This window comes from Buteo buteo, chromosome 11, assembly GCF_964188355.1.
Source record: "Buteo buteo chromosome 11, bButBut1.hap1.1, whole genome shotgun sequence".
Lineage (NCBI taxonomy): Eukaryota > Metazoa > Chordata > Aves > Accipitriformes > Accipitridae > Buteo > Buteo buteo.
The window spans coordinates 18,155,030-18,178,839 of record NC_134181.1 but is presented as its reverse complement, the minus strand read 5'-3'; the positions used below and the strand labels follow the sequence as shown (position 1 = coordinate 18,178,839).

The 23,810-nt window shown below is 37.5% G+C and overlaps 1 protein-coding gene across 10 annotated transcripts in view; it reads right to left on the bottom strand.

Annotated features, from left to right (window-relative positions):
• Window positions 1-23,621, bottom strand: part of CHD9 (chromodomain helicase DNA binding protein 9) — a 101,607-nt gene extending 77,986 nt beyond the window's left edge. For 4 of the 10 annotated variants that reach the window (XR_012652214.1, XM_075040228.1, XM_075040237.1 and 1 more), the window contains exons 1-4: window positions 23,538-23,621; window positions 15,373-15,448; window positions 13,494-13,582; window positions 3,741-5,343 (exon numbers count right to left, since the gene is read on the bottom strand). Coding sequence is in view for 9 of the 10 variants with exons in the window: in XM_075040228.1 (XP_074896329.1) it covers window positions 3,741-5,177 (1,437 nt within the window). In the remaining variant the exon portion in view is untranslated. Of the gene's footprint in view, window positions 1-3,740; window positions 5,344-12,120; window positions 13,176-13,493; window positions 13,583-15,372; window positions 15,449-16,258; window positions 16,353-22,702; window positions 22,721-23,257; window positions 23,374-23,537 lie in introns of those variants that run through there. The other 6 variants (XM_075040233.1, XM_075040234.1, XM_075040230.1 and 3 more) reach the window with 6 other exon arrangements.
• Window positions 23,622-23,810: the final 189 nt, after the last annotated feature.

The following is a 23,810-nucleotide window of genomic DNA, read 5'->3' as shown; positions in this document are numbered from 1 at the left end:
GCATAAGACATTCTATCTTATTTTTAATTCTGCAGCATTATTACCCTGAACAGATTGTATTATTTTAAAAATTAATTTCTATCAAAAGAATAGCTGTACAAGTAAAAATGTGATGAGCATGCTTGCTTTCAAATAACAAAACAAGTATTTAATGTTCTTTCTTAATTTTAAATAACGTCAGCATAACTATAGTTAAAGATCTTCGGTTGCCCAATGTTGGGTCCATTCCAGTAGCCACAGTTCATTAACTACTTCATAAAATAAAAAGTTTTCCTTTCTGAAAAATAATCATTATCAACCTAAAACTGATGAAAATAATTAAATCCACTAGTAGTTGTTTCCTCAATATGTACAAAAGCCAGTATGAAACATTGTCTTGTTAAACAATAAACTTTTCACCTTAACTATTACACATGAAAATTATCAAAATTTTCCCTTCCCACCTAACTCCTAGCCTAAAGACAACCAGTTTCAGAAAGACCAATATTCCCTCCCCATCCCTTACCCCACCTTTCTTCTCTCTGGTTAAACTACACACAATTGTAAAAAGCTCAAACAGAAAACTCATCTTGAACTTCAAATTATACAAAGTGATCAAAGAATAAAGGTGGGAATTAGAAGTAAACCCCCTCTTCGAATTGTAATAAGACAAAAGACAGATCCAAAACACCTCTTAACTTCAGTAATTGCCATCCTTTTCTATTACTATTCATGTTAAACACACTGCTGATCTGAAGAGGCTTCTGCATTATTTGCTTCTGTCACTCCCCCATCAATATATTCCTCACAATAGTTTGACAGCCATCACTTCACAACCAGTTTCTGAAGCAGACATTAAACATCTGTCCAATTAGATAAACTCAAGGTCAGAATCTAACTTATACAATTTATTGCATACCCCAAAATAATAAAAACCAAACCAAGCATTTTTATAACTGTTTTCCGTCTGTTTCATTTCAGAGTTCCAGGGAAAAAATGTAAAAAAAAAAAAGTTTAAATACCATAAAGTTGCCTTGTTTTCACACCATGACAAAAACCCAAACCAAACCCCCCAAACGTTAAACACTCTCCACAGGTCTCAGAACTTTCCCTCTATTCCTAGTTACAAAACAAAGTGCTAAAACTGATGTCAGCGAGATCGAAGTAAACCTTAAAATGTTCTGATGTATACTCCAGAAAAGTCACAGCACTGGAAAGTTTTATTAGACCTACTTTCCACCGCCTGGCTTGTATCCCACATGTTCCTCACAAACAATACTAACGCCTGGATTTCTAGCCACCCCCAGTTTTCCTGGAATCCACTTCCTCTTCACCCTTCACCCCAAGTAGACTCATGGGAGACCAATAGCCTCAATGCTACTGTTCACAACTCTGGGCTCTGCTGTTCTGCTTGCTGGCAGGGGATGTGGGCGCTGCTCCCTCTGCAGTACTGTACACAGTAATAAGCAGGATCACGTTTTGCTAGTAGCTACTATACCATGTGTCTTTAGGCTACAGATAACTGACAAGAGCAGCTACTTGGGCTACGCCCTCTTCTTCCACCTCCCTGACCTAGAAAATAATAAACATTTTATCAAAACCAGATTGTATCTACTGCATCATTCAGTTAATCAAGCTAATCTCAAATACACAGCTGTATACATGTTCTATTAACATCACACTACAATTTTACAGAAAAAGTTTCAGTAGTAGGAATTGACAATTACACACTCCATAAACATAAGCAGAAATTGTAATGGAGAAGCAATCTACTGAACCAAGACCAAAGATTAAATGTGTTAAACCCTTATCTCTACACTAATGAAATAAAATTTAAGGGGAGCAGGGGGGAAAGTGTTACATTGCCTCTTTCATAGGCCTGTGTCCTTCTGCAAACTATGCAGAAGCAAGAGTCAGTAATTAAGTTCATTTCCTTCCCAATAATTTATTTTTCCAGTAAGATACCATTCTATATTCTCAGGTAAAAAGAATATTGGTAGCAAGAATTTAGAGAAGGAATACAGTTACTACAACCTTTTTAGATCTGCCTGCATGTGTGTATTTGATGTCAGAGTTGCCTCTATTTAAAAAATGCACAGATTGAAAATTAGAAAACATTTATATTCCCTCTCCTTTCCCAAATACAACCTAAATTCCTACTGGAATTTAAAATAAAAATACCTACTTTCACTGTTCACACGTACATGGATTTCAACAGACAGTCTCACAATTTTGGAAACCTTAGATAACCAGCAATGGCAGCTGAGTATGTTCATTTTTCACACAGAAGCTACAGTTCCTTCTGCCAAACTGTCTAATTGAAGAAATTTCAGTCATTCCTGTCAAATCAAATTTGGGCTGGAAGCTACCAAGCAGAGCCAAGCTGTGATAATAGTAAGGTATTAACTTACACATAATGCAGTCACTGATACCACTCTTGAAGCATTAACAAGCAAAACTACTAACTAGTCTCCTAAACCACAGCAATACCTTTAAAGACTGATAAATTTTAAAAGCTGAAAGAATAATTATTTGTGCCTTTGGTTATTAAGTCTCGTCTATATTCAAGACGTTATCTTTTGATTCAGGAACTTTTTTTGAGCTGAAAGATCTGCAAGAATCTCACATATGCTCAGGTTTCTAGTAGCTGTAATAAAAACATGATTTTGCTGGTTACAGTGTTGTGAAAAAATACTTTACTTGCCCTACTTTTTTATTATTTTTAAAGCTTAGCTACTCTCATAACAGACAAAAGCAATCCAGAAGCACCAGTCTATATTTCAATTTATTGACACTTACATACTTCTTATAAAAGACAAGATGATGATAATGGTCAGCATTAAAAAAAAAAAGTGGACTTAATATCTCAATTAAAGTGAACTTAATATCTCAAAACTATTTGAAAATTCAGTACATTACATGTTATGAGCAAGCTCTCATAAGAAACAGGCTGAAGGATTGAAGGATTGTCTTTATGAACTCTTCAATGCTCACACAATTTTTATTTCTCTCAGGTAATCTGAAAAGTGCTGTCTGTGAAGTTCGTTTCTCTTGTATACCATTAAAAAAAGTACAATATAATTTTTATACTATCTTGTCATCCATGCGGAAGGCTTTAATACTTGCAGTAGATGTGCACATCACACTAAAACAACTGCAGAGTTTTTTGGTTTAGCCAAAAGTAACAAAATCAAACATAGACATAGCCTTTTATGTTTCCTATTATTACTAATCACATCAAAAACAAAACCAAAGTTTTTAGCCAACGAGCATGAGCACGGACACCAAGCAAAGGACTGAGTAACAACAAAACCAATGCAATTCTCGCAGGGAATCAGCCACACCAGCCTTATTAAACCTCTTAAAAATATGTTGTTATAAGTACTTTAAAAGACAAAAAGCCATTATATTTGCACCAAAACCATAAACCAACCAATTTTCTCTGCTGTACTTAGGAAAGACAAGCAGCAGAAGGACCAGCACCATGTTCTCTGAATAACTATTTCAGGTCATTTAAATCTTGTTTTCTGCAATGGTAAGAAAACAACAGGAGAAAGCAAGGTCTGCATCAACAGGTTGGGTTTGTTTGTTTTTTTTCCTCCCCTAAACCAGCTGTTACTCAGACTTCTTCAGGGTCAAATAATAACAGCTCAGAAACTTCAGTTATCATGCTTTGGCACAAGCACCAGTCACTATTATTCATTTCACCAGATCAACCAAATCAAACAGCTCAAACTTCTGCTCCCCAAATCCCTACATACCTGTCCTTGTAAAGTCACACGACTTCTGTCTGGCAGATGCTGATTAGAAACTGAAGAATGCCAAGGATGGATCTGACTTTGAGACTGTGCCCGAACAAGATCAGATGACTGTGTTACTTGCTGTGGGGTTATATGGTGTTCTAGGTCATGCTCTAAAACATGGCTTGTGCTATCCTGAACAAATGCAGAATCATCAAACTGTGGCAGAAGGTCTTCCTGAAGGAGGTCATCTGGGTCAAGTCCTGTAAATGGTTCATTATGAGTCTCAACTTGATGAAGTAAGTTATCATCTAAAGATGTAAAACCGTTGCTTTCAATAGGGTCAGTGAAATGGCTTATCTGAGAAGCAGAACCAGTAGAAGTTGGAAAATTAATATTCACAGGAGAGAGTTTTGAAGTACTAAAGTTGCCCTGAGGATGTGCAGAATGCAACATTTGAAAACTATTTGAATTCAAAGGTGTATTAGGATTCAACATGTGCTCAGTTGTTTCTTGCTTGGTCCCTGTTTGAGATGTAAAGGCATCGCTTCCAGTGAAGTCGGAGATAGAGTGTGTCTGCTGGCTTGTAGAAAGAGCTGTTGTAGACTGAAGAAGGCTGGTAGGAGAAATGTGGTTATTGGAGTAAGAATAAGGAGATGAAAATTGTTGGCTATTATTGACAGAACATGGAGTAATAGTTGGGGACTGTCCATCAAAATTTCCTTCTTGATTCCCACAAAAATGTATTGAAGCACTTGCAGTTTGAGAAAACTGTTGAGCAGACAGAGGCTGCTGTGAAGTTGATGGATTAGAAACTGGAGGTGGGTGGTTAACACTGACTCTGAGAGAAGTAGATACATTAACTTCCATGAAGTCTTTTGGCTGACTCAGAGCATCTTGCCCTGTGTTGTTTCTGCTTTGTTGCGACCGTAGCGAGGCACACTGATGCTGCGGTTCATTAGCCTGAAATAAGGCAAAGTCATGGTGTGCTACAAAGCTTTTGTTTTGCTGCATAGACTGAGAATGTCCTTGGTGAAAGGGGGACCCATTTTGATTCGAAACAGTTGTGGCAGTTTGATGACCCCACATAGGACTACCATCAGCCACATCTGGAAACATCCCATTAGACTGGTTTTGCGGATGAACTGGTGAACAATTGAATTGAGAGTGTGGTGATAAGACATTGTCAGCTGAGCTATTAAAAGACTGATTTACTGAGTGAAGTTTCAGTGAATCATACTGATTCAGCTGATCAAACTCACTCATCTTTTGTTGATTTTGAGCATCTTGCACATGGTTCAATGAGTCTATGTGCAAAGGTTCAAATTCTGCACCCAAATTCAATTCATCAACAAGTGAAACAGGTCCAGGTTGAACAAAGGCATCATCTGACAAACCTTCTAAGGTCTCACTAAAAAGATTGGCATCATCAAAAAAATCCATCATAGGATCAGTCATCTTGATAGGTCTGTACTGCTTTTTCTCTCAACTCCAAATGGAGTCAATTTTGGCTCTCTGCAGTGAACAGAAACAAATGAGATCCAGCGGTCACCACTTTATCCAAGGCATGCCAACATCCATTAGTGCTTCTGATGAAACATTCGTCTTAAAGTGTTAAAGCACCCTGGGTGGGGGGGCAGAAAAAAAAGGAGAAAAATTACTTTCATGACTCTCCTCATCACTCCTTCCCCTCCCCAGTACTTTTATGGATTTTTGATATTTTGTTTGTAATGTTACAGTTTAGTTAAACCACAACTCAAGTTATTTTTGCTTATACTCAATACCCTGTGCAGCATATATCATTTTTGTGCCTTTTGTAATCAACGTAATATTTGACGTTTTAAATGTAGTGGTTTCATTTTTTTCATTCAGTTTTCTCTATTTTCAATTCCCCGTTGCCATTTTCATTAAAACTACCAAATTGTAACAGAATTGTGTTTTTTTTTTGTAGTCCAGAATTAAAATTTCTCTGTAGAAGGAAATCATACAATACATAAAATGTGCACAATAATTCTGTATGTATAAACAAGAAACTTGAGAGGTTATAAACCACATTTAAAAACAAAGCTACCTTGACTTCAGTAGGAAAAGCTGAGATACTCTGTTTCTTCTATTTAAGTTGCATTAAGTAAGATTCTGAAAAACTGTTTTTTATTTCACTTTAAAGACATAAAACTCTTATTTAAAGGAAAGACAAGAGGATTAATACAGTGATACAGTCAAAGATAAACACAGGAAAAGAACTACATTTGGTTCCACAACAGAGTTTACACACTTAACTAGTTTTGAAATACAAGTTGGTTTTCTTTTTTATTTATTCATAGTATCACTGAGTGATCACCAATGAATTAGTTTGCAGTTGGGAGTTTCAGGCAAGAGGAGCTGAAAAGGATAGCTAGTTTAACTTTAGCCTAAAAACTTGCATATTCGTAGCGTAATCAAACAGAATAGGAAATGAAAACGTGTCAAAAATGTGTCTCTCTGGTAATTTACCTCCCCAGATAACTACTAAGCCTCTAGAATAGAGGAGCAATCACTTTCAATTACCATCTTCATGGAATAATCATTCCCTCACCCTGTCAACACATATACCCAACTATAAAGAAAAAACAGGAAACAGTCACAGCTTTTAATTCCTGACTCTACTACTAAAGCTCATCTTCACGCTCTCCTCCTCCATTTCAACTACAATTCTTCATTAATGAATTCTCCTAAGAATAAAATGAGTATAGGATCCTTCCAGAAATGTACACACTGAAAATCTGAAATATTCTCTGATGGACAACGTCCACATTGAACCTATTAAGTACAAAGTAGTCTTTGACAAAAGACTGATGAAAATCTGTTCTGCTTATTCTCCTAGTCCACTCAAAGTGTTGTGACCATAGTCAGAATAAAGCCTAATCTAAATTAATAAACCTTGTTGAGGGTTTGGGTATATAAAACTTCTGGTCTACACAGGAAAAGGGCAGATGGATCTTGTATCACACTGAAAGACACCAAGTGGTGACATCTATCAAGCATGGATTGGTATGAGTGTTAATTACTATGAGTATAGAGAACAAGCATGCTGTAAAAAGGGCACAGAGGCTTAGGAAGGTGACAGCTTAGCATAACAAAGTAACCGTGGATTCCAGATGATACATGCGGAACTTACTGCTTGAAGTTAGGACTCCCTGAAGTCCCAAGTTAAAGGAAGCACTAACATAAATTAGACCCCATTATCTTCCAACACTTACTAAGTTGTCTGCTTATGATTAAAAGCAACAGAATGATGACTTTCTCAGTATCAAACACCTTCCAAGAGATGATAAACCAACATCAGGATCCAGGTAGATGACGTGTCACAGGTTTAGGTTTTTGTACCATTTCTAATATAATCATCTCTCATCTTAACAGTATTTCAACTCAAAAGATAAGTTGGGGAAGAGCTATTTTAGCTAAGAGGAGACAAGCAAGTCAGATTAAGTACAAGGAAAGAATAACGTAGACACAGAACAAATGATCTAATTACAGAAACCCCCATCTGAGGAACGATAGATGGAGATTATGGTAGCCATGTGTAAAATGTCATGTTCCAAGCTAACAAGGACTCTACTGTTAAAAACTCAAATTTGAAGTCTGTATCGATAAAAGTTTACATATTGAGACTCAGTATAAATAGCTCAGCAGACTGCATACAGCTCGTTGGTTATGCCCAGAGATAAACTATATTTTACCGTAAAGAAGGCTATTCAGTTGGTGGTAACTTGAAAAAACAGACAAAAAGAGAGATTTCTTCCATCTTTAGCAATATAGATACAATAGGATGTACAATTTTTATTTTTTTTTTTTTTTAACGTATGGTAAGTGACATATGAGCCAGCTACTCTATGGTAATTAACTACTATACATGCTCTTGAGTTTAACTACATAGTAGCCTAGAACTATTTAACAGGACTAACACAACCCCATATTGAAAAAACACATACCAGACTATCTCTTCCTGTTTTACTAACTGTGTACCTTTACAGTAAAAAATGGGAAAAAAGCATGCATAACAGCTAGCATCACTACAGTTGTGACACTGTAACTCTGAGCTTGCCTCACAGATACTTGCTTCTTTGCTCAAAACCCAAGAAACACTTTTCATCTTAGGTTTTCCTACTTTCTTTCAGCATAAGGAAAAAGGAGGAAATAATGAGGAAATAATACTCTCTTATTAAAATGAGAAGGCTTTATGAAACAGTAAGTCTTAGTAGGTATAAAAAGGAAACATAACCTGAAGATGTCAGCTTCACTTCAAGGATCCAAATAAGATGGATAGCACAGACGAACTTCCAAACTGAGAAATCTGAAGGCTAGATACATGAGAAACCTCTACAGGCTAATTAGACCAACATAAATTTATTATGAAGAAAGCTTCTCTGTAAAGAGGAGATCACAAAGTGAAAAAACAAAACAAAACCCAACCCAAGCCTTTTTTGGAAAGGATACTGCTGTAGATAGCCTGAACACAACTCTGTTGCAAAGATACCTTGTTTTTTGACCAGAGAAGTACTTTTACCCTTAGCCTTTTTTCTTCAGTGTCTACAAAATCCATCACATTTTTTTCAGCCCAAAGAAAACCATAACTTGGAAATTCAAGGGTATTTAATTTGGAGAAACTAGCCTTTCACACAAAGTCATCTCCAAATTTATTGAACAACTGTCCTTTTTGTTTCTCTCTGCTATACTTGAATATAGAAATACTAGATGCTCAGCTTGCAGACTGTGAAGGCATACGAAAGCAAATTGTGATGCATTTCTGAAATTAGTTGGCACACAAGTACTATTTTTCTGTCTTTTCCTTAAAAACAAAAATCCTACCTCCTCACACCCAACTTAATGAAACAAAATAAGTTCTGACACAAAAACTTTTTACATGCTTTCTGTAAGTGATTCTCTTCTCCATGTCCTTACTCCCTCTTACATAGAAAACAATGGCAGGTACAATTACGGTTTAACACACTTTTATCCAGCCTCCTCCTACCAATTCGAACTTTGGACATGCTTTTACCTTGAGTTAGCAGAAGAGCAGTCAAAGAAATAAACATTTTTAAAATGTTCATCTATTGGACTTGACAACTACAATGTTAACAATGCAACGACAGCCAGTGTTTTATAGTACCAGCTCCAAAATACTTCTCATGGAAGATAAGCTCTTATTGGGGCTGCATTTGAATCAGAATAGGGAAACTAGTTTTGAATCCCCACTCAATAAAGCAAACTACAGTAAAAAGTTAGATTTCTCTTAGTAAGTACAATTTGACATCTTTGTGCCCTCTTACATTGAGAATTTGTGATGAAGTTACACTTTTTGTAAAAACTAAATTAATTCTAATACTTTGCATGTCTAAATTGTCTACCATTATTGCATACTGATTTAATATTAATCTTTACCGAGCTTAAAGTTAGCAAGATCCTTCTACAACATCAATGTCTGAGAACTGCTTGGACCAATTCTAGACAATAAAATGAGCACCAAAACAGAGGTACAACCTGATGAAGCAATTGGAAGACTACAGTTGTTGTACTTGAATTTAAGAAGTTACTGCCCCCTATCAGCTAGAATTGCTTCAGCAGTATTTACAAACTATAGGACACTTGGTAAATTTAGAATTTTCTGCAGTAGGTTTTGTTTTCTTTTTTAAACATAATGGAACCCAAAGGCATTCAGCAATGCTTCTTACTAGTATTTAGTTTCTCCCTTTGTATTTCACACTCTCAACTTTGTAGTAATCAAGCTGGTATTATGTAGAAAACTAAGCAACAGGAACTACTACTACAGTGTAACTACTATCTAACAGCTATGTAACAAAATCATACATTAGACCTGCTATTCTTAAAAAAAAAAAAAGTTGTGGGGTTTTTGTTTGTTTGTTTGTTTTTTTAAGTAATATGAAGTTTTCTAAAATCAATTACCAGGAAACATCAACAGTATCCCCCAAGTTAAACTGAAATACATTTCAGGGTTTGCCATCTTCAGATATGCTAAAGCATCTGGAATTTAAAGAGTGAATTTTTTGATTATCATTTGATGCCTCGCACAAAACATAGCATTTTCTCCAAGAAGTATGAAGTTATTCTGCAAACATACTTGAATCAGAAGAGTAAGATCTCCCAGCTCTTGGGTTTTTTTTGGTCTGGTCACTACTTATTAAACTGAACACCTGTACTTTCTTTAATCTACTAGATCTTAACATTAAGAGATCTATTTTAAATTATAGATTGAAACCAAAGTATTAGAACAGGAGAAATGGTATTAAAATAGAATTTATGAGTCCAAGTGAATGAAAAAATACTAATTTCTGCATAACACATGTTTTTCATTTAAAAACAAACCATGTTGTATTCTGTATGGTCTAAAACTATCTTTTCAGTTACAAACAGAATATGTATCAATGCAATATTGTTGGTCGTCTTAACCTGCAAAAGCAGCTCTCATACTACTACTGTAATTTTAACTTTTTTTAAACTTTAAGGTCTTTCTCAATTTTTACTTATTATATTCAAAATCACTTTGAAATTAAACTGGCTACACTCAGCCTGGTTTGATTCCTTTCCTTAAGTGTATGTGCAACAAGATTGAATCAATACCAGAGCTAGGTTAGGAAACTGAGATTTCAAGTTAACGCGGTTAATGCAACTCCTTGCAAAGGGTTGGGTGTGGGGGAAATTTTATCCATTTTGGTTGTCCATCAGAGTTTAATAACAACTCTTTATTCTTGTCAGAAATAAAGACCACGAGGAATAGACAGCCTGGAAGTCTCAAAGAGATGATCCCCTTCTATACTACATTAGCGTGTGGTAGATCTGAGTTGTAAAAAGACAAGCTGTAGTTAACAGACACAAACAAGACCAGAAATTAAGAGAATGGTACAAGATTTAAAGACCAGAAGAAAAGGAAAGAAAGATTTATTTTACAGAATACATCAAAAAAGAATGAACACATAAGAAAACAGAATGGAACAAAGACATCAAATTTTGCTTGCAAGAAAATGAAGCGGGAGTAGCAGTAAAATGCAAGATAATAAAAACTACTGATGTGGTTTATTTCATTAATTGCATTGTTGATTACTTTTGATGACATGACAACAGAAAACAAGCTACTCTAGTTATAAGCAAGTAAATCAGGTAAAGATACAGTACATTACCATGATATTCACACTTTCATAGTTTGATAGACTAAGTATCACTGCTTCACATGACTAATGTGTGACAGTATCACAGATAAGAAGAAGCCAGTGACTGTGATGGTCATTTTTCACAAAAGAAGTTGAAACAATGGCTATCCAGACAAATAATAGAAGCTATCTCAGAAAGAAGCTAGGGACAAGTTAGTAGACAGAAGGAATTAAAACTGAAGTCATAAAAACATGACATAACAGAAATCCAGACTACAGTTAAAGGACACAGAAGGAGTAAACACAGAGAGTCATAACTAGAGAAGAGTTTTACATTATCCACAAAGTGTTTTGGTTTTTTTCTTTCTTTTTAGGAAAGCAATGCAACCAGGCATAACAGAGTTGCTTCCAAACAAGACATCTGCCAAAGAGACTGAAAAAATCATTATATTTGCTTAATTCTATGTAGCATACAACAGCATGACAGGTTTGTGGCTTTTTATGATTTGTCCATCTATTAGCAGATGGAACACTGTGTCAGAAGAGGTAGACAACGCCACGTGTTAAAAACCAGATACTCAAAAAACTGATCACTTCTGCCTAATATTCAGACATGATAAAGACATTCCCTCCCCTATATTAAAAATAAAAGACAATTACACTATGATTATTTGTCAGATTTAATTATAACTAAAGCTTTGGCCGAATTCAAAAAGCTGCAGTAAATTAAATAATACAGAAGGTACTTCCCACTGATGCGCCAATATAAATGATATTCAATTATAGATTTAAAGATCAATGTACATGTTAAATTTAAAATGCACAGAGGGATAGCACAATCTCCTCAAAATCCCAGGAATGTAGAAGAACATTTAGACATTCAGTAGCGATGAACTCTCTTATTCCCTAACAGAACGGAATAAGTAAGTCTTTGTACAAGAGTACCATGGTATCTGTAGCTAAATATGGATTGAAAAGATGCATTTTCTCTTATTGGTATCACTAAAATTAGGAGAAAACTTGTTTTGGTAGCCTGTTTCATTAAATAAAAAAATACATATCCAATTATCTATACATAAATATGCATTATTTTATTTTAAAATTGCTTTTCATTGGTATGCATTTATAATTATTTTCAAGTAATGAGCCATCCCTTCAGTAGAATCATACCCTCAACACACTGTTTCATTTAGAATTCTATTGTGCTGCATAGTTCACAGACATCATGCTAAATACTCAAAAGATAACTCAAGTACCTTGTATGTTGATTTGAAGATGAGGAAGATTTGAAACTGATGGTCTTAAATTCTGAGGACTAGGTTCCAGTCCACAGCTACAGTTCCAACTGAGTAAGAGCATAAAACTGGAGCAAACGGGCTTGTGTGTGATTGTCATAGTAATTCAGAGTAGTCTGTTCTCATACCTACACTGGGTTTGCTTGCACCAAGCCCCTCATGTAACTGTTTCCCCCCTTCTACTCCCCAGACATGCACAACTCCCTTCTACCACCTCTCCTCCTCTCGCAGGTAGCCTCTGGGAAATAAATATTAAAGGTTTATATAAGAAAAAAAATTATTCAGTAAGTGTCAATTGTTATGGTCATTCATAAAAGTTCAAGTCAACCAACATGACAAGTGACATTTCACTTGGAAAGAAAATCCATCTTCCAAATGCACCTAAAGAGAAATTTAAATTTCTACCCTTCTCAAAGATGTTTGCCTTCACTATGAATGGGACAGCTTCTTTACTGAGAAGAGCTCTGCGTAAGCTGAACAGAGCAAAACTACACCAAAAAGAAAGTATGTTACAGAACTCTCTGTATAAACCAGCACGATATCAGAAAGTCCTACTGCATATGTTAGGGCCACTTACTCTGCTTCTTTAAGAGATCCATTTTAACATTAATTTTTAAGTCAAGGTAAATTTGTGAAGTCTCAAAATGATATTATAGCAAGCAGTGCTTAATACATGGAGATAACTTATTATACAAATTCTGTAATGTATGAAGTAATCTTAGCTGTTTTATTTAGAGACCTACAAAAATTAAAAAGTATTTAGAAAAAATTGTATTTTCTAGTGCGATTTTTGTGGTTGTTTTATTTCTACTGTTTTGAAGTGTGGGTGTGTAATACCACAAAGTTTCTTCAGATGAAATACGGTTTACATTATCAAAAAAAACGTGTTGCTGTTTTTTTAATTGCACAAAATTCAGATCCTTCCCTTTCGTTGCTTTCCAGGATGGAGTTTCTGTCTTCCCAAAACTCCAAATTCAGAAGACGTATGGTGAGATGCACAATTAAAGCCTGTAGAACTATTATATATATCAGAAAAGGAATCTCAAATCACAAACCAATTTTTTAATTATTTACCGATATACCACCATGCTGTTTCTCTACCTGTAATACTGAGTTACAGTGATTTAGTTAGAGCATTGGTACTTAGAACTCCGAAGTTTAATAATTAGCTGGAGTCAAAATTAAGAGCTAGCACAGGCACCTAAAGAATGCTATACTATAAAAGTATCTGATTCACCTATAAGACATAAAAATAAGTTGCTGAAATCTAATTAAAAATATATCACAGAATACTAAGGAAAAGGGCCCAAGTTAAGATAAAAAAATATCCTTACCCATGAATCTAGAACACATCTCTTCTATGAAGAATTAAGAAGCTCAGAGATGTGCTTTAAATCCAGATGGATACTTCATCATTAGAGACCTGAAAATGAAACATGGTAAATGAGTCACACAACCAACTTCAGGAGTATACATTCAAATGCAATACTTTAAACTCAAAACCATAATAGATACCATAAAAACAAGAACACCAGATTTAATACAGAATCACTAGTAGCCATGATTTTATAACTGTCTGATAAATAGGCAAGTAAAGTGCTCATTTTGTAGGACCACTGCAAAACAACCCAACACTACAAACCTCTAAGTTTGAAGGGTAGAGTCTGTGCCAGAATACTAAAAGTTTTAGGGCAACTAAGACACAATATAAGGACAAAAAAAAAAAAGTTTTTGAGGTTAGGTTTTAAACCTGTCAATGCAAAAAGCCCTGTACATACTATCTTTTAACAGCAGTATGCTATTACATACTGACAGATGTACTTGCCAACAGGAATTGACACTGCCTTTCTAGGGGAGCATACTTGCAAAACGGTTTTATCCTACTCCTTGCCTTGACAGTAGGTAGAGGAGCTCAAATTCAAAAGGTTCTTTTTTTAAGTTGAAAAAGGCTTCAAAACATTACACAGTTTAAGGGAAAATGCGTAATGAGTGAAAGTAAAGGCTTCTAGGGCCTGTGCGTAAAAGCCTGATAGCAAACAAAAACACCCTCTAACATTAACAGACAAGACAAGAAGTTAGTATATAAACTTACATTCTATACCAGTGTGTTTTTCCATAAACAGTGCTACCCTTTCAAAAACATGATCATTCTCTCCAAGGCACAGAGCATCCTCCAATTCCAATAAATACAGATTTCCCTCTCCCTAAATATAGTTTCTTGGTGACAAACTCTTAAACACCTTTGCAAGACTAATTAATACAGTTCAACTTTTAATCTTTACTAAAAGACAAGATAGTATGTATCAGTGCATTAAGAAGCAGATTTAACACAAAGATTATTTCTTCGCCCCACATCTTTGAGACACCATTGTAATGTATGTCAAAGATATAAATTGGTTATAACAGCTATCAAAAGCCTGCAATGTGCCAGTAAAAAATTTTATTCGGTACTAATTCGGTACATAAATTATTACATTTATCCCCCGTTTATTATTCAGTAACTTCAAGACTTATGCCAAGGTTGCTAAACTAAAATGTCTCAGCTCTACATTAATACGGACACTTAAATTATGTGCAGAGATTTTTTTCTAGAATTCATAAATAATAAGCATGTACCCAAACACATTCTTAGGTGAAGGTTGCTAAAATACTTCTATCTTTCTTTGCCATCTATGTGAAGCGAGACGAACTTTGTATGAGAACAGCTAGAAAACTTCCTCTAGTTGTTGTCATTTTCTATACTGAAACTCCCACCATGCAAACAGAGCTCCCATCATGCAAAGTCCTCTTCACATCCAGAAATTAGAATCAATTTTGAAATTATTTAACTGTCAGCTTTTATGCAGCCTTCCAATATATATTTTTATTTCCTTAACTTCTCTTTATTTAAAAGTTCTTTGTTGACTAAACAAAGTTGTAGCATGAAGGTTTTACAATATATAAATTAACTGAATAGAGGTATTCAGAAATTTATTTTTATTTGAAAAAAAAAAAAAGAAAAATTGAAAACCTGCAATCAAATAAGTTATCCTAGCTGTAAGAATTCAACAGTAAAAAAAGAAACCTAATTCACCTGTAACTACCATATAATACAAACACTATCTTTAAGTTCTTGGCTATCCAAAACAGCTATGTTTTGGATCCTTCCTCAACTGGAATCTTTGTGAATGTTCAAAATAAAGGAAAAAAAAATAAAAAAAATATGTTTCTTACTCTAGGACAGTGTCCACTTGCTTGAACAGCTTCCAATATGGAGACAATTGTAGAGTACTTAGAACTTTGAAAAATCCTGTGTTGAAAAGAAGAAAAAAACCCCATATATAACTAAATATACATTCACCAAACCTACAATACATTATTCTAAACGTAAAATACAGGAAATACTTCAGACAGCAGAAGAATCATTGAAAATTATACTAAGTGCCAAAGAGAAATCCACACAAAAGGAACTTAGATCTCATTTTGCTACTTAAGAAAGCTTTATCACCACAGATTCTCAAATAAGCTATATTGCATGTTAACTTTGAATTACATATATATAAATATGTATGTATATATATGTTAAATGTGATACAGTAAAAAAAATGTTCTGTAAAGTCTCCTTCTTTAGAAGAGAGTCTTAATGCTTGCTTTTAAATCTTGAATTGGTAAAATTCACCGATATACAACAAAACTTATTAAGTAGAACCAGAACTAAATTTTTTACAAGCATGCCTAGATACATATTAAACTACGTTAGAAAGTTTTTTTAAAATTATCTTCTACAGACCAACTAACATAATATCTTCATAAAATACTGAAAGATAAATACACATGTCCCTAAGTGCACATGGATTTCTTATGTTCTTGATGGAATCCTAAAGCATTACTATTACTAATCAAAAAATTTGAACAATAGTAATCTTCCTCATTTTGGACACTAAAATGGAGACTTTTGTACATGTTAGTTTAACAGGAAATAAACTATTCATTTCAATTAGTTTAGAATAACCACTTTACCCCAATTTCTATTTTTTAAAACATCATGTAAATTTAATAAAAGAAATGAGTTTTGTACAAAATCCTTGTGTACTTTTATGTCTTCAGTCTTTGCAAATACCTTTAGGAAATTTAACAGCACCAGTTTAAGAAGTTATTATTTTCAACTACCTTCTTCACCTCTCTGCCAAAGGTTACTGCCCTCAAAGCACAGCCTGCAGAACAAAATATGTACATGTGTATCAGCTGCTTCAGTGTATAGTCCCCCAATTTAGTTTTAACCCTTCCTCTTGTCAGTTTAAACAAACCCATTAGACTTTGCATTAAAATGGCTGAGGTGTATACATACATTCTATTTAGTCATTTATATTTTGTGGGAATTAATTGCAATAAAGGGACAATAATAATACAGAGAATGACAATATCTTAATTTGCTACAGTTGATTGTGAGCTATAAAGATACCAAAAGTTTGGATAACCTTGAAAAGAAGAAAGTCTACCCCCGAGTCAGTTTATTTTAGTGAAGAAAACTGTTAAGAAGTTCAGGGGTTTGGCCACAAGACTACTGAAGGAAGCTATACTAGTAAATAGTTCTGCTCTTTAAACATTATTGCCATTTTGCTTCTCCAAAGTGTAACTGTGAAAACTCATAAATTTCAGGAGTCCAGTGAGTTCCTGCTTATTTTTCTAATACAGATAACAAAACTTCCCAATGTTCTTTTCCTCAGGTTTGAATACCGCAACCTTTTTAAGACATCTGCCCACAAATCTTAGTATATCTGTACAGAATAGGAACGCCCCTTTTTGCCCTCTTTAGTTGACAAAAAAGTTAGGATAACATACTCAGTGTAACATATTTGTAATTTTCAGTTTACTTCAGGTCACTAGAAAGACAGTTACAAAAGCTTCCTTATAAGTTTAAAAAGAAAATCCTCTTGGTGCTGTTGAGATTTCTGATGTAAGCATTATAGGGTTTCTACAGTTTTGTCATTAATTTCAGCATTACACCTTAAATTAGACCTACAACATATGTTTCTGAATTCCGGTATATTTCCTGAGGAACTACATTGCCATTTTAAGATGTAGAGAAACATTTGCATTGAAAACCAGAAAAAAGTCTTCTCATTTTCACATGTGGCCTAAACCAAGATTTCATTACAAAACATCAGAGACAAAAGACTTCACAGCATAGCCCTCTTTCAATTCACAATCTGATAATACACTAACTTCCAATAATTCTCATGTTCTAGCCTGATAAGCATCTTTGTGAACTACTGCAAGTTTATAATCCGGAAGTACCAACTAGAACAATGCAAAGAATCGTGCCTGTTTTACAGATGCCTATGGATCATGATCTACGAGTACAGACCAACAGTTGTGAAGACTTGACCCTGACAGAGAAAGTCTTCTCTATGAAAAAAGGAGCACAATTTCAAGTCTTGACAAAACCAGTTTAAGATACCATGATAGTACTCTACTGAACAGAACAGGTTCAGACTTCCCACGCCATACGACATTAGCTGGCATAAGGAGTTTCATCTATAACAGAAGTCTATACCTTTCAGAGAGAGGCTGGATACAATTCTTCTGTTTTTTAAAAAAACTATTTCTAAGGAGATTTGATATCAAAGTTTCTCAGAAAAGTTCCTCCCAAGTACATGTTAAGCCAGACACTCTGAGTTTGTGACTTGTTCAATATACTCTTCTAAAATTAAGAAATCAATTACACCTGATAACAACTCAAGCAAAACAACATTTTTCGTCTTGTTTCACAGTTTCCAGAACGCTCAGGACACGTTCTTGAAATCACCTCTAGTAGATAGAGGGAGACTTCAGACAACTTCTACTATAACATCAATACTCTGCCACAAGACTCTGCCAAAGTAGACTTCTAAAAAACTTCCCCAGTTAAATGGGACCATACTCATCTGTCCCTCATGGGTATCTATGAATTATTCTTAAAAACTTACCTAAAAATCTGGCTCTGAAGCTAAATTTTAGTTTAGCTTCTGAAAACCAGGAAAAAATACTTTCAAAAACTGCATGCTAAAACAAGCAACATCATATTATATGGAATTAGGCCCACTGTCTTACCTAACACTGTTTTTAATGTTGGTGGAAGCCACTAACTAGAATGGCTTTACAACACGCTAACTGAAAACAAAAACATATCCTATTCTAGTGCTCAGATTTCTTCTAACATATGGAATATCAGATGGGTAGATTTTCATGCCATTATACAGATGAAATCTTTCTGAAGGTTAACACTTTCTTCATCAGGTTGTTAAGTATCAAATGTAATAAAATTATTTACTCTTCAAAAGCCATTTGCAGAATAACTTCGGAGGAATTTCTGAGTTTTAGTGACTGACATAAAAGAGCGAACCAATCTTTTAATACTGATCATGCAACACAGGGAAAAGTGCCCAAGAATGCACTGCAGAAGGAAATAATTTGGTAACCAGAGTTACTACATTTTCTAATATGACTCAGATAAAGAACAAAGTCAATATTGCTATTTGTCTTCAGAAAAAGGATGGGAACATTTTTCCATCTTCCTGCAAATTTTAACTGTTGATTTAAGATTAAACCAAAAACTTTTATGTTAAAAAAAAAGAAAGATGCATATACACTGGTGGCCTAAAGAGATTAATATTTGGTATCTCTTCAGTAATATGTATGAAGTTGAGGGTCTCAACATATTTGCTCACTGACAGACGCCATATCATACCAACACATTTCTGCTGAATTCTAAGTTTACAAAAAACGCTTCCTCCCTTGTAACATGTTTCTTGCAGCTCAGTAAGTGAGCATAGTGTAAAGGCAGCACTGAAAGGGGAACTCAGTTCCAAGGTGCTGCCAAAACTAACCTTTTACTTGATCACTAAAGCTTGTTCTAATATATAACTTTGTATCCATCCAAATACTACAGACACATTTTGGAAGTACTACTAAGATGCTAACGTTTCTGAAGTCAAGCTATAGCTTCACTAACCACATTGTTAAAAAGTGTTGGATTTAGAGTTGGTCTTCTGCAAGTTTTCAACACTGCAGTTACTCAAAACCACGGTCATTGTAAACCACATTATACTTTTTTGATGTAATACTTTGAAAAAAATACTGCTTAAAAAAAGATCTCTCTTCCCTGCACTATTGTAAATAAGAAAGTCGTATGTTCAGCCTGCTTGACTTTTGGTCAGCTCACTCTCACATTTATCAATTGGCCAGATAGATAAAATATGAGAATCCTGCTATTCCTTCAGCCAAAGCAAGAGCTGCAAACTCTTTCCAGTGATTGTAGTATCAGCAAAAGAATTACTACTTAGTTCCTTTTGCTGAAGAGGAAGGAGAATACTTCAACGATATCCTAAAATATTTCCAATAACGCTATCAATTCTTGAATGTTTGACTAAATAATCAGATGGTTTCTCCAACACCCATTTATGTGTACACAGATACCTGACATTCCTGAAGCAGCGTTTCTAACTACAGGAAGAGCACTAGAAAATAGAATGAGAGTACACTATGTGAGCCCAAGTAAGTGTGAGATTTCTAAGTGTTCATTAAGCTCATGGCTCCATAGTTTAATAGAACAGAGACCATTAAAAGGACAAGTATGGATAGGTCAGTGGAAGACTGTAAAGTATCCACAAAACTAGTCTGGTTAGAAAAGAAACTGAGTGCTAAGGGTTACTGGATTTCAGTTAAACCCCCCCAAAATATTTCAACTGGATGATTTATGAACATAAGTACCAAACATTACTGAGAATTTAGTTCATATATAGTGGCGGAAAGAAGTAGAAGACTGCAATCCAGTCATGAATAGGATCACACTATTCAACTCCATCAGATCCAACTTACTCTAAATTGCATGGAAAGTATCAAAGACAGACAATGATGCAGTGTTTGGACACTTTCTACAGGACTAATATAAAAGAAAAAAAAAATGCACTGTAAGGAATCCAGACCCATAAAATATATAATTGTCCAGTTTACATGTACTTTTGAAGTGTTTGAAGGATACATATACTCTAATCATAGGGAAAATTTACATTGTAAAATTGTAACATGCAGCAAAGAAAAATAATCTTACAACTAGCCCTATAAAGCAAGTAAGAACAAAAGTGCATCTATTTACTATACAGGTTGCATAAACAGGGCAGCGTGTCAATCTTCTTGTTTTAATCCACCTTGTCTCTCTCTCTCAAAAGGACACAAATGAACAATGCCTGTTTTAGGGCCTCTGTGGTCTCTTAGGAGTGGTTCATGTCATACATCTTTTAGATAACATCACTAAAAATACTTTTTAAAAACCACACTGTGCTTTCATCAACATTTCTCCATGACTGAATTCTTGGACTAATCTTCAGGAGCATTTAGCACCAGCAGCTCATGTGAAATGAGTAGGTGCTGAGATTCCTCAAAATTCTTGAAAAGTTGTAAGACTTAAAACTCTTTTTACAGTAAAAATGACAGCTTTACTCAGAGCGATATAAGTTAATAAATCTTCATCACAAAGAGCAGCATAAATTCTTATAAATAGAACTACTTGGTTAAATGCAAACAAGTAAGTTAGCACAAAGTAAACCGGTGCAGACACATTGTAACTACTTATGTGCCTACCCTTATCATCTTGTAAGTGCAAAGTAAATTGATGTAGCTTACCCACCAATGATGAAAAAAAAAGAGAAAGCTACTTCAGGTTTACTTTAAGGTTAGAGAGTTCACAATGGGCAGTAAACACAGAGTTGTTGATATCTGAAGTTCAAATCCTACCTTACTTCCCACTAACTTCTTTGTGTGCCCTTGACTTATACATAGGGCCTGGCACACAGATCCCTGTACTGGTTAACTTTCAAAAACATGTATATTAATTTTTGTTCTTTGGTTTACAAAAACTAGGCATTGAAGTCCATGGTGCTTTGGAAGCCTCATCTGCCAGATGCAGGAACAATGAAAAAAAGTCATTATTAGTTGGGGGTGTGAAGAAACTTTGTAAGTAGGTAAAACCAAAAGATACTAATTGCTACTCTTTCTGTAAGAGTTAACAGAGTATAGGATAGGAATAATTATGAATTTTAAAATATTTACCTTGTGAAAGAAACTAGCAAAAAGTTGATCTATGCACCACCAAATTAAAACTTGGAGCCAGGCTAAAAATCCAGATATTGCTCAAAGATGACTGAATGTTAATATTCTGCCTTGAATGCTAGACATATTTATATTTGCATACAAATGCTTACACATAAAACAAGGTGAAATAATTATTTTACCTCACACCTGCCAGATGGGAACTTGATGGTATCAAATGACAGAGGTTTAAAAACAGATGCAGAGAGTTCTTAGGACTGATGGGCCTTGTTTTCCTTAGAGAAGAGGATTACTTTTTACAGCTACTTCTTACAAAGTCTCAAAAAAAGACACAAGAGGAGAATAAGAAACCCTATCCCTTTACACAGATTGTTATTTTGTCCCCCATGAGCACGCATTATAACACTAAAGGGTTTGGATGTCTTCTGCTTAAGGGAGGGAGACTGAGCTGTATTTTCTCACACCAATGAAGTTAAACAACTTTCATGTACTGAAGGAAGTTTTTAGTTGCTAAAGGTTCAAGGCACTTATGATACAAAGACAGTGAGGAGTGCAAACCATTTCTTACGAACTGAAAGTGTATGCATCAACCTCAACGTCAAAGCTATACAGCCAAATGAGAGAATTCTGGACTCTTCATAGTTTTTATTCCCGTTCACAAAAATTTGTGCGTGAAGAGGGAATAATGAAGTTTTAACATTTCACTGCTTTAAGGCTCAGGAGGAAATAGCATAATTTCTCCACTTCACTTTATTCATTTTCAGAATAAAGATGCATGCCACCTATCCACTCAGAACTATATACGTATAGTATCGAGCTAGCCTCAACGTCCTCTCCTTGTCACCACTGAAGGAAGTCAGGCTGCGGCCCCTACCTGGAAAATGTCAGTCCATAAATCCCAACCTTGCACTTTCACAGCCAAGTCCCTTTCTAAGCCTCACCCATGCAGTGGGAACCTGCGGCCATGCGCCACCAGCTCTCCTCACCCCAGAAATCTTCCAGCCCAGACGGACAGCAGAATGCATGCCCATCTCCATCTCTCCCAGACACACCTCGCCCAATGTCAACCCTCCCCTTCCATATTCCCTTCCCCAGCTCCCACGTCTTCTGCTGTCATGGATCCAAGCCAGTGGGCTGCCAAACTCAGCTCCTCTTTTTCCTACTGCTTTGCTTGCCCTGGGAAATTATTTTAACTCCTCTCTCTGCCCCCCTCTATTACCTTGCGTAGCGAGAAACCAGGTCTAACGTTCCCACTTCTCTGCCTGGGAGGGTGCCACCTCCCTTCCCTGCCACGCAGCCCCCTTCCCAAAGGGCATAAGGCGGCTGGGGATATTCTCGCCCTACCTTCCTCCACCCAACCCTTTCCTCCCACTGCCACCTTCTCGCTGGGGGAAGAGAGGGACATCCGACCTCTTCCTCCCACTTCCCTCAGAAGGAGACCAGCCCTGTTCCCCTCGCCCTACCATCTTCTTACCTGAAAGAGGCCAGAGGCAGGACATCCAGCCTCTCCCCCGCCCCGCTACCGAGGCAAGGCCCCATTCCTCCCCTCCAAACTTTGCCCCCACCCGCCGGCCGCCCCTCCGCCCGCGGGCCCCGCGCCGCCCCCTCCGCCCCGCTGCGGGGCAGGGAGGACGGGGGCGGCGGGGACCGCATCCCTGGGCGCCCCCGCCCGCCCCGCCGCCTGCATCCTGCCCCGCGCCACCCCCGCCGCCCCCAGCAAAAACTCGCCCCGCCGCCGCCGCCCCCCTTCCTCCTCCTCCTCCCACCTCCGCCGGAGAGGTGCGAGGGACCGGCGAGGAGCCCCGCGCCCGCCGGCTCCGCCGCCGGTGTCGGCGAGGGGCGGAAGCAGGTCGAGGCGCGGCGGCCGGGAGAGCCCGGGCGACGAGCAGGCCGCGCCGCGCCGTCCCCCGGCGGGAGGAGGGGCGGGAGGGGCTGACGGGGCGCCGGGGCCAGCCGGTGTCTCCGGCACCTGGAGCGCGGCCTGCTCCGGAGGTGGCGGGGAGCAGCCCGTCCCTTCGCACGTACTCACCGCCGGGTTCGCCATTACGCGGCGGCGGCGGCGGCAGCGCCTGGAGCCGCCGCCGCTGCCCGGCAGGAGGCACACGCGCGGGGAGGAGGAGGGGGAGGAGGAGGAGGAGGAGGAGGAGGAGATGCCCCGCGCCTGACAGCTCCCCGCCGGGGCGGCCTCGGGCAGACGCGGCGGCTCAGAGGCGGCGGCAGGAGCGGCGGCGGCTTCCCCTCCCCCTCCGGGGATTCCCCCCGCCCCCCCCCGGGCGCCCAGGGAGCCGCTGGCCGAGGGCGGCACTTACCGGGTGGCAGGGTGGCTGGCGCAGGCCGGGAGAGGCGGGCGGCGGCGGAGCGGGCGAGGGCGGCGCGGCGTGACTGGCTCTCCTCCCCCCGCCGCCCACTGCGCAGGCAGGGCGGGAGGGGCGGCCGGGCTGTGGGCGAAGTTTCACTCGCTCCGCGCCGCGACCCCACCGGCCCCAGCGAACCCGCGGGGACGGGCTGGGGGGCGCATTTGCATATTTGTCACCCCCGCGCTGATTGGCCGCCCGCGCGGGGGCCGCCGCCGCCGCCGCGCG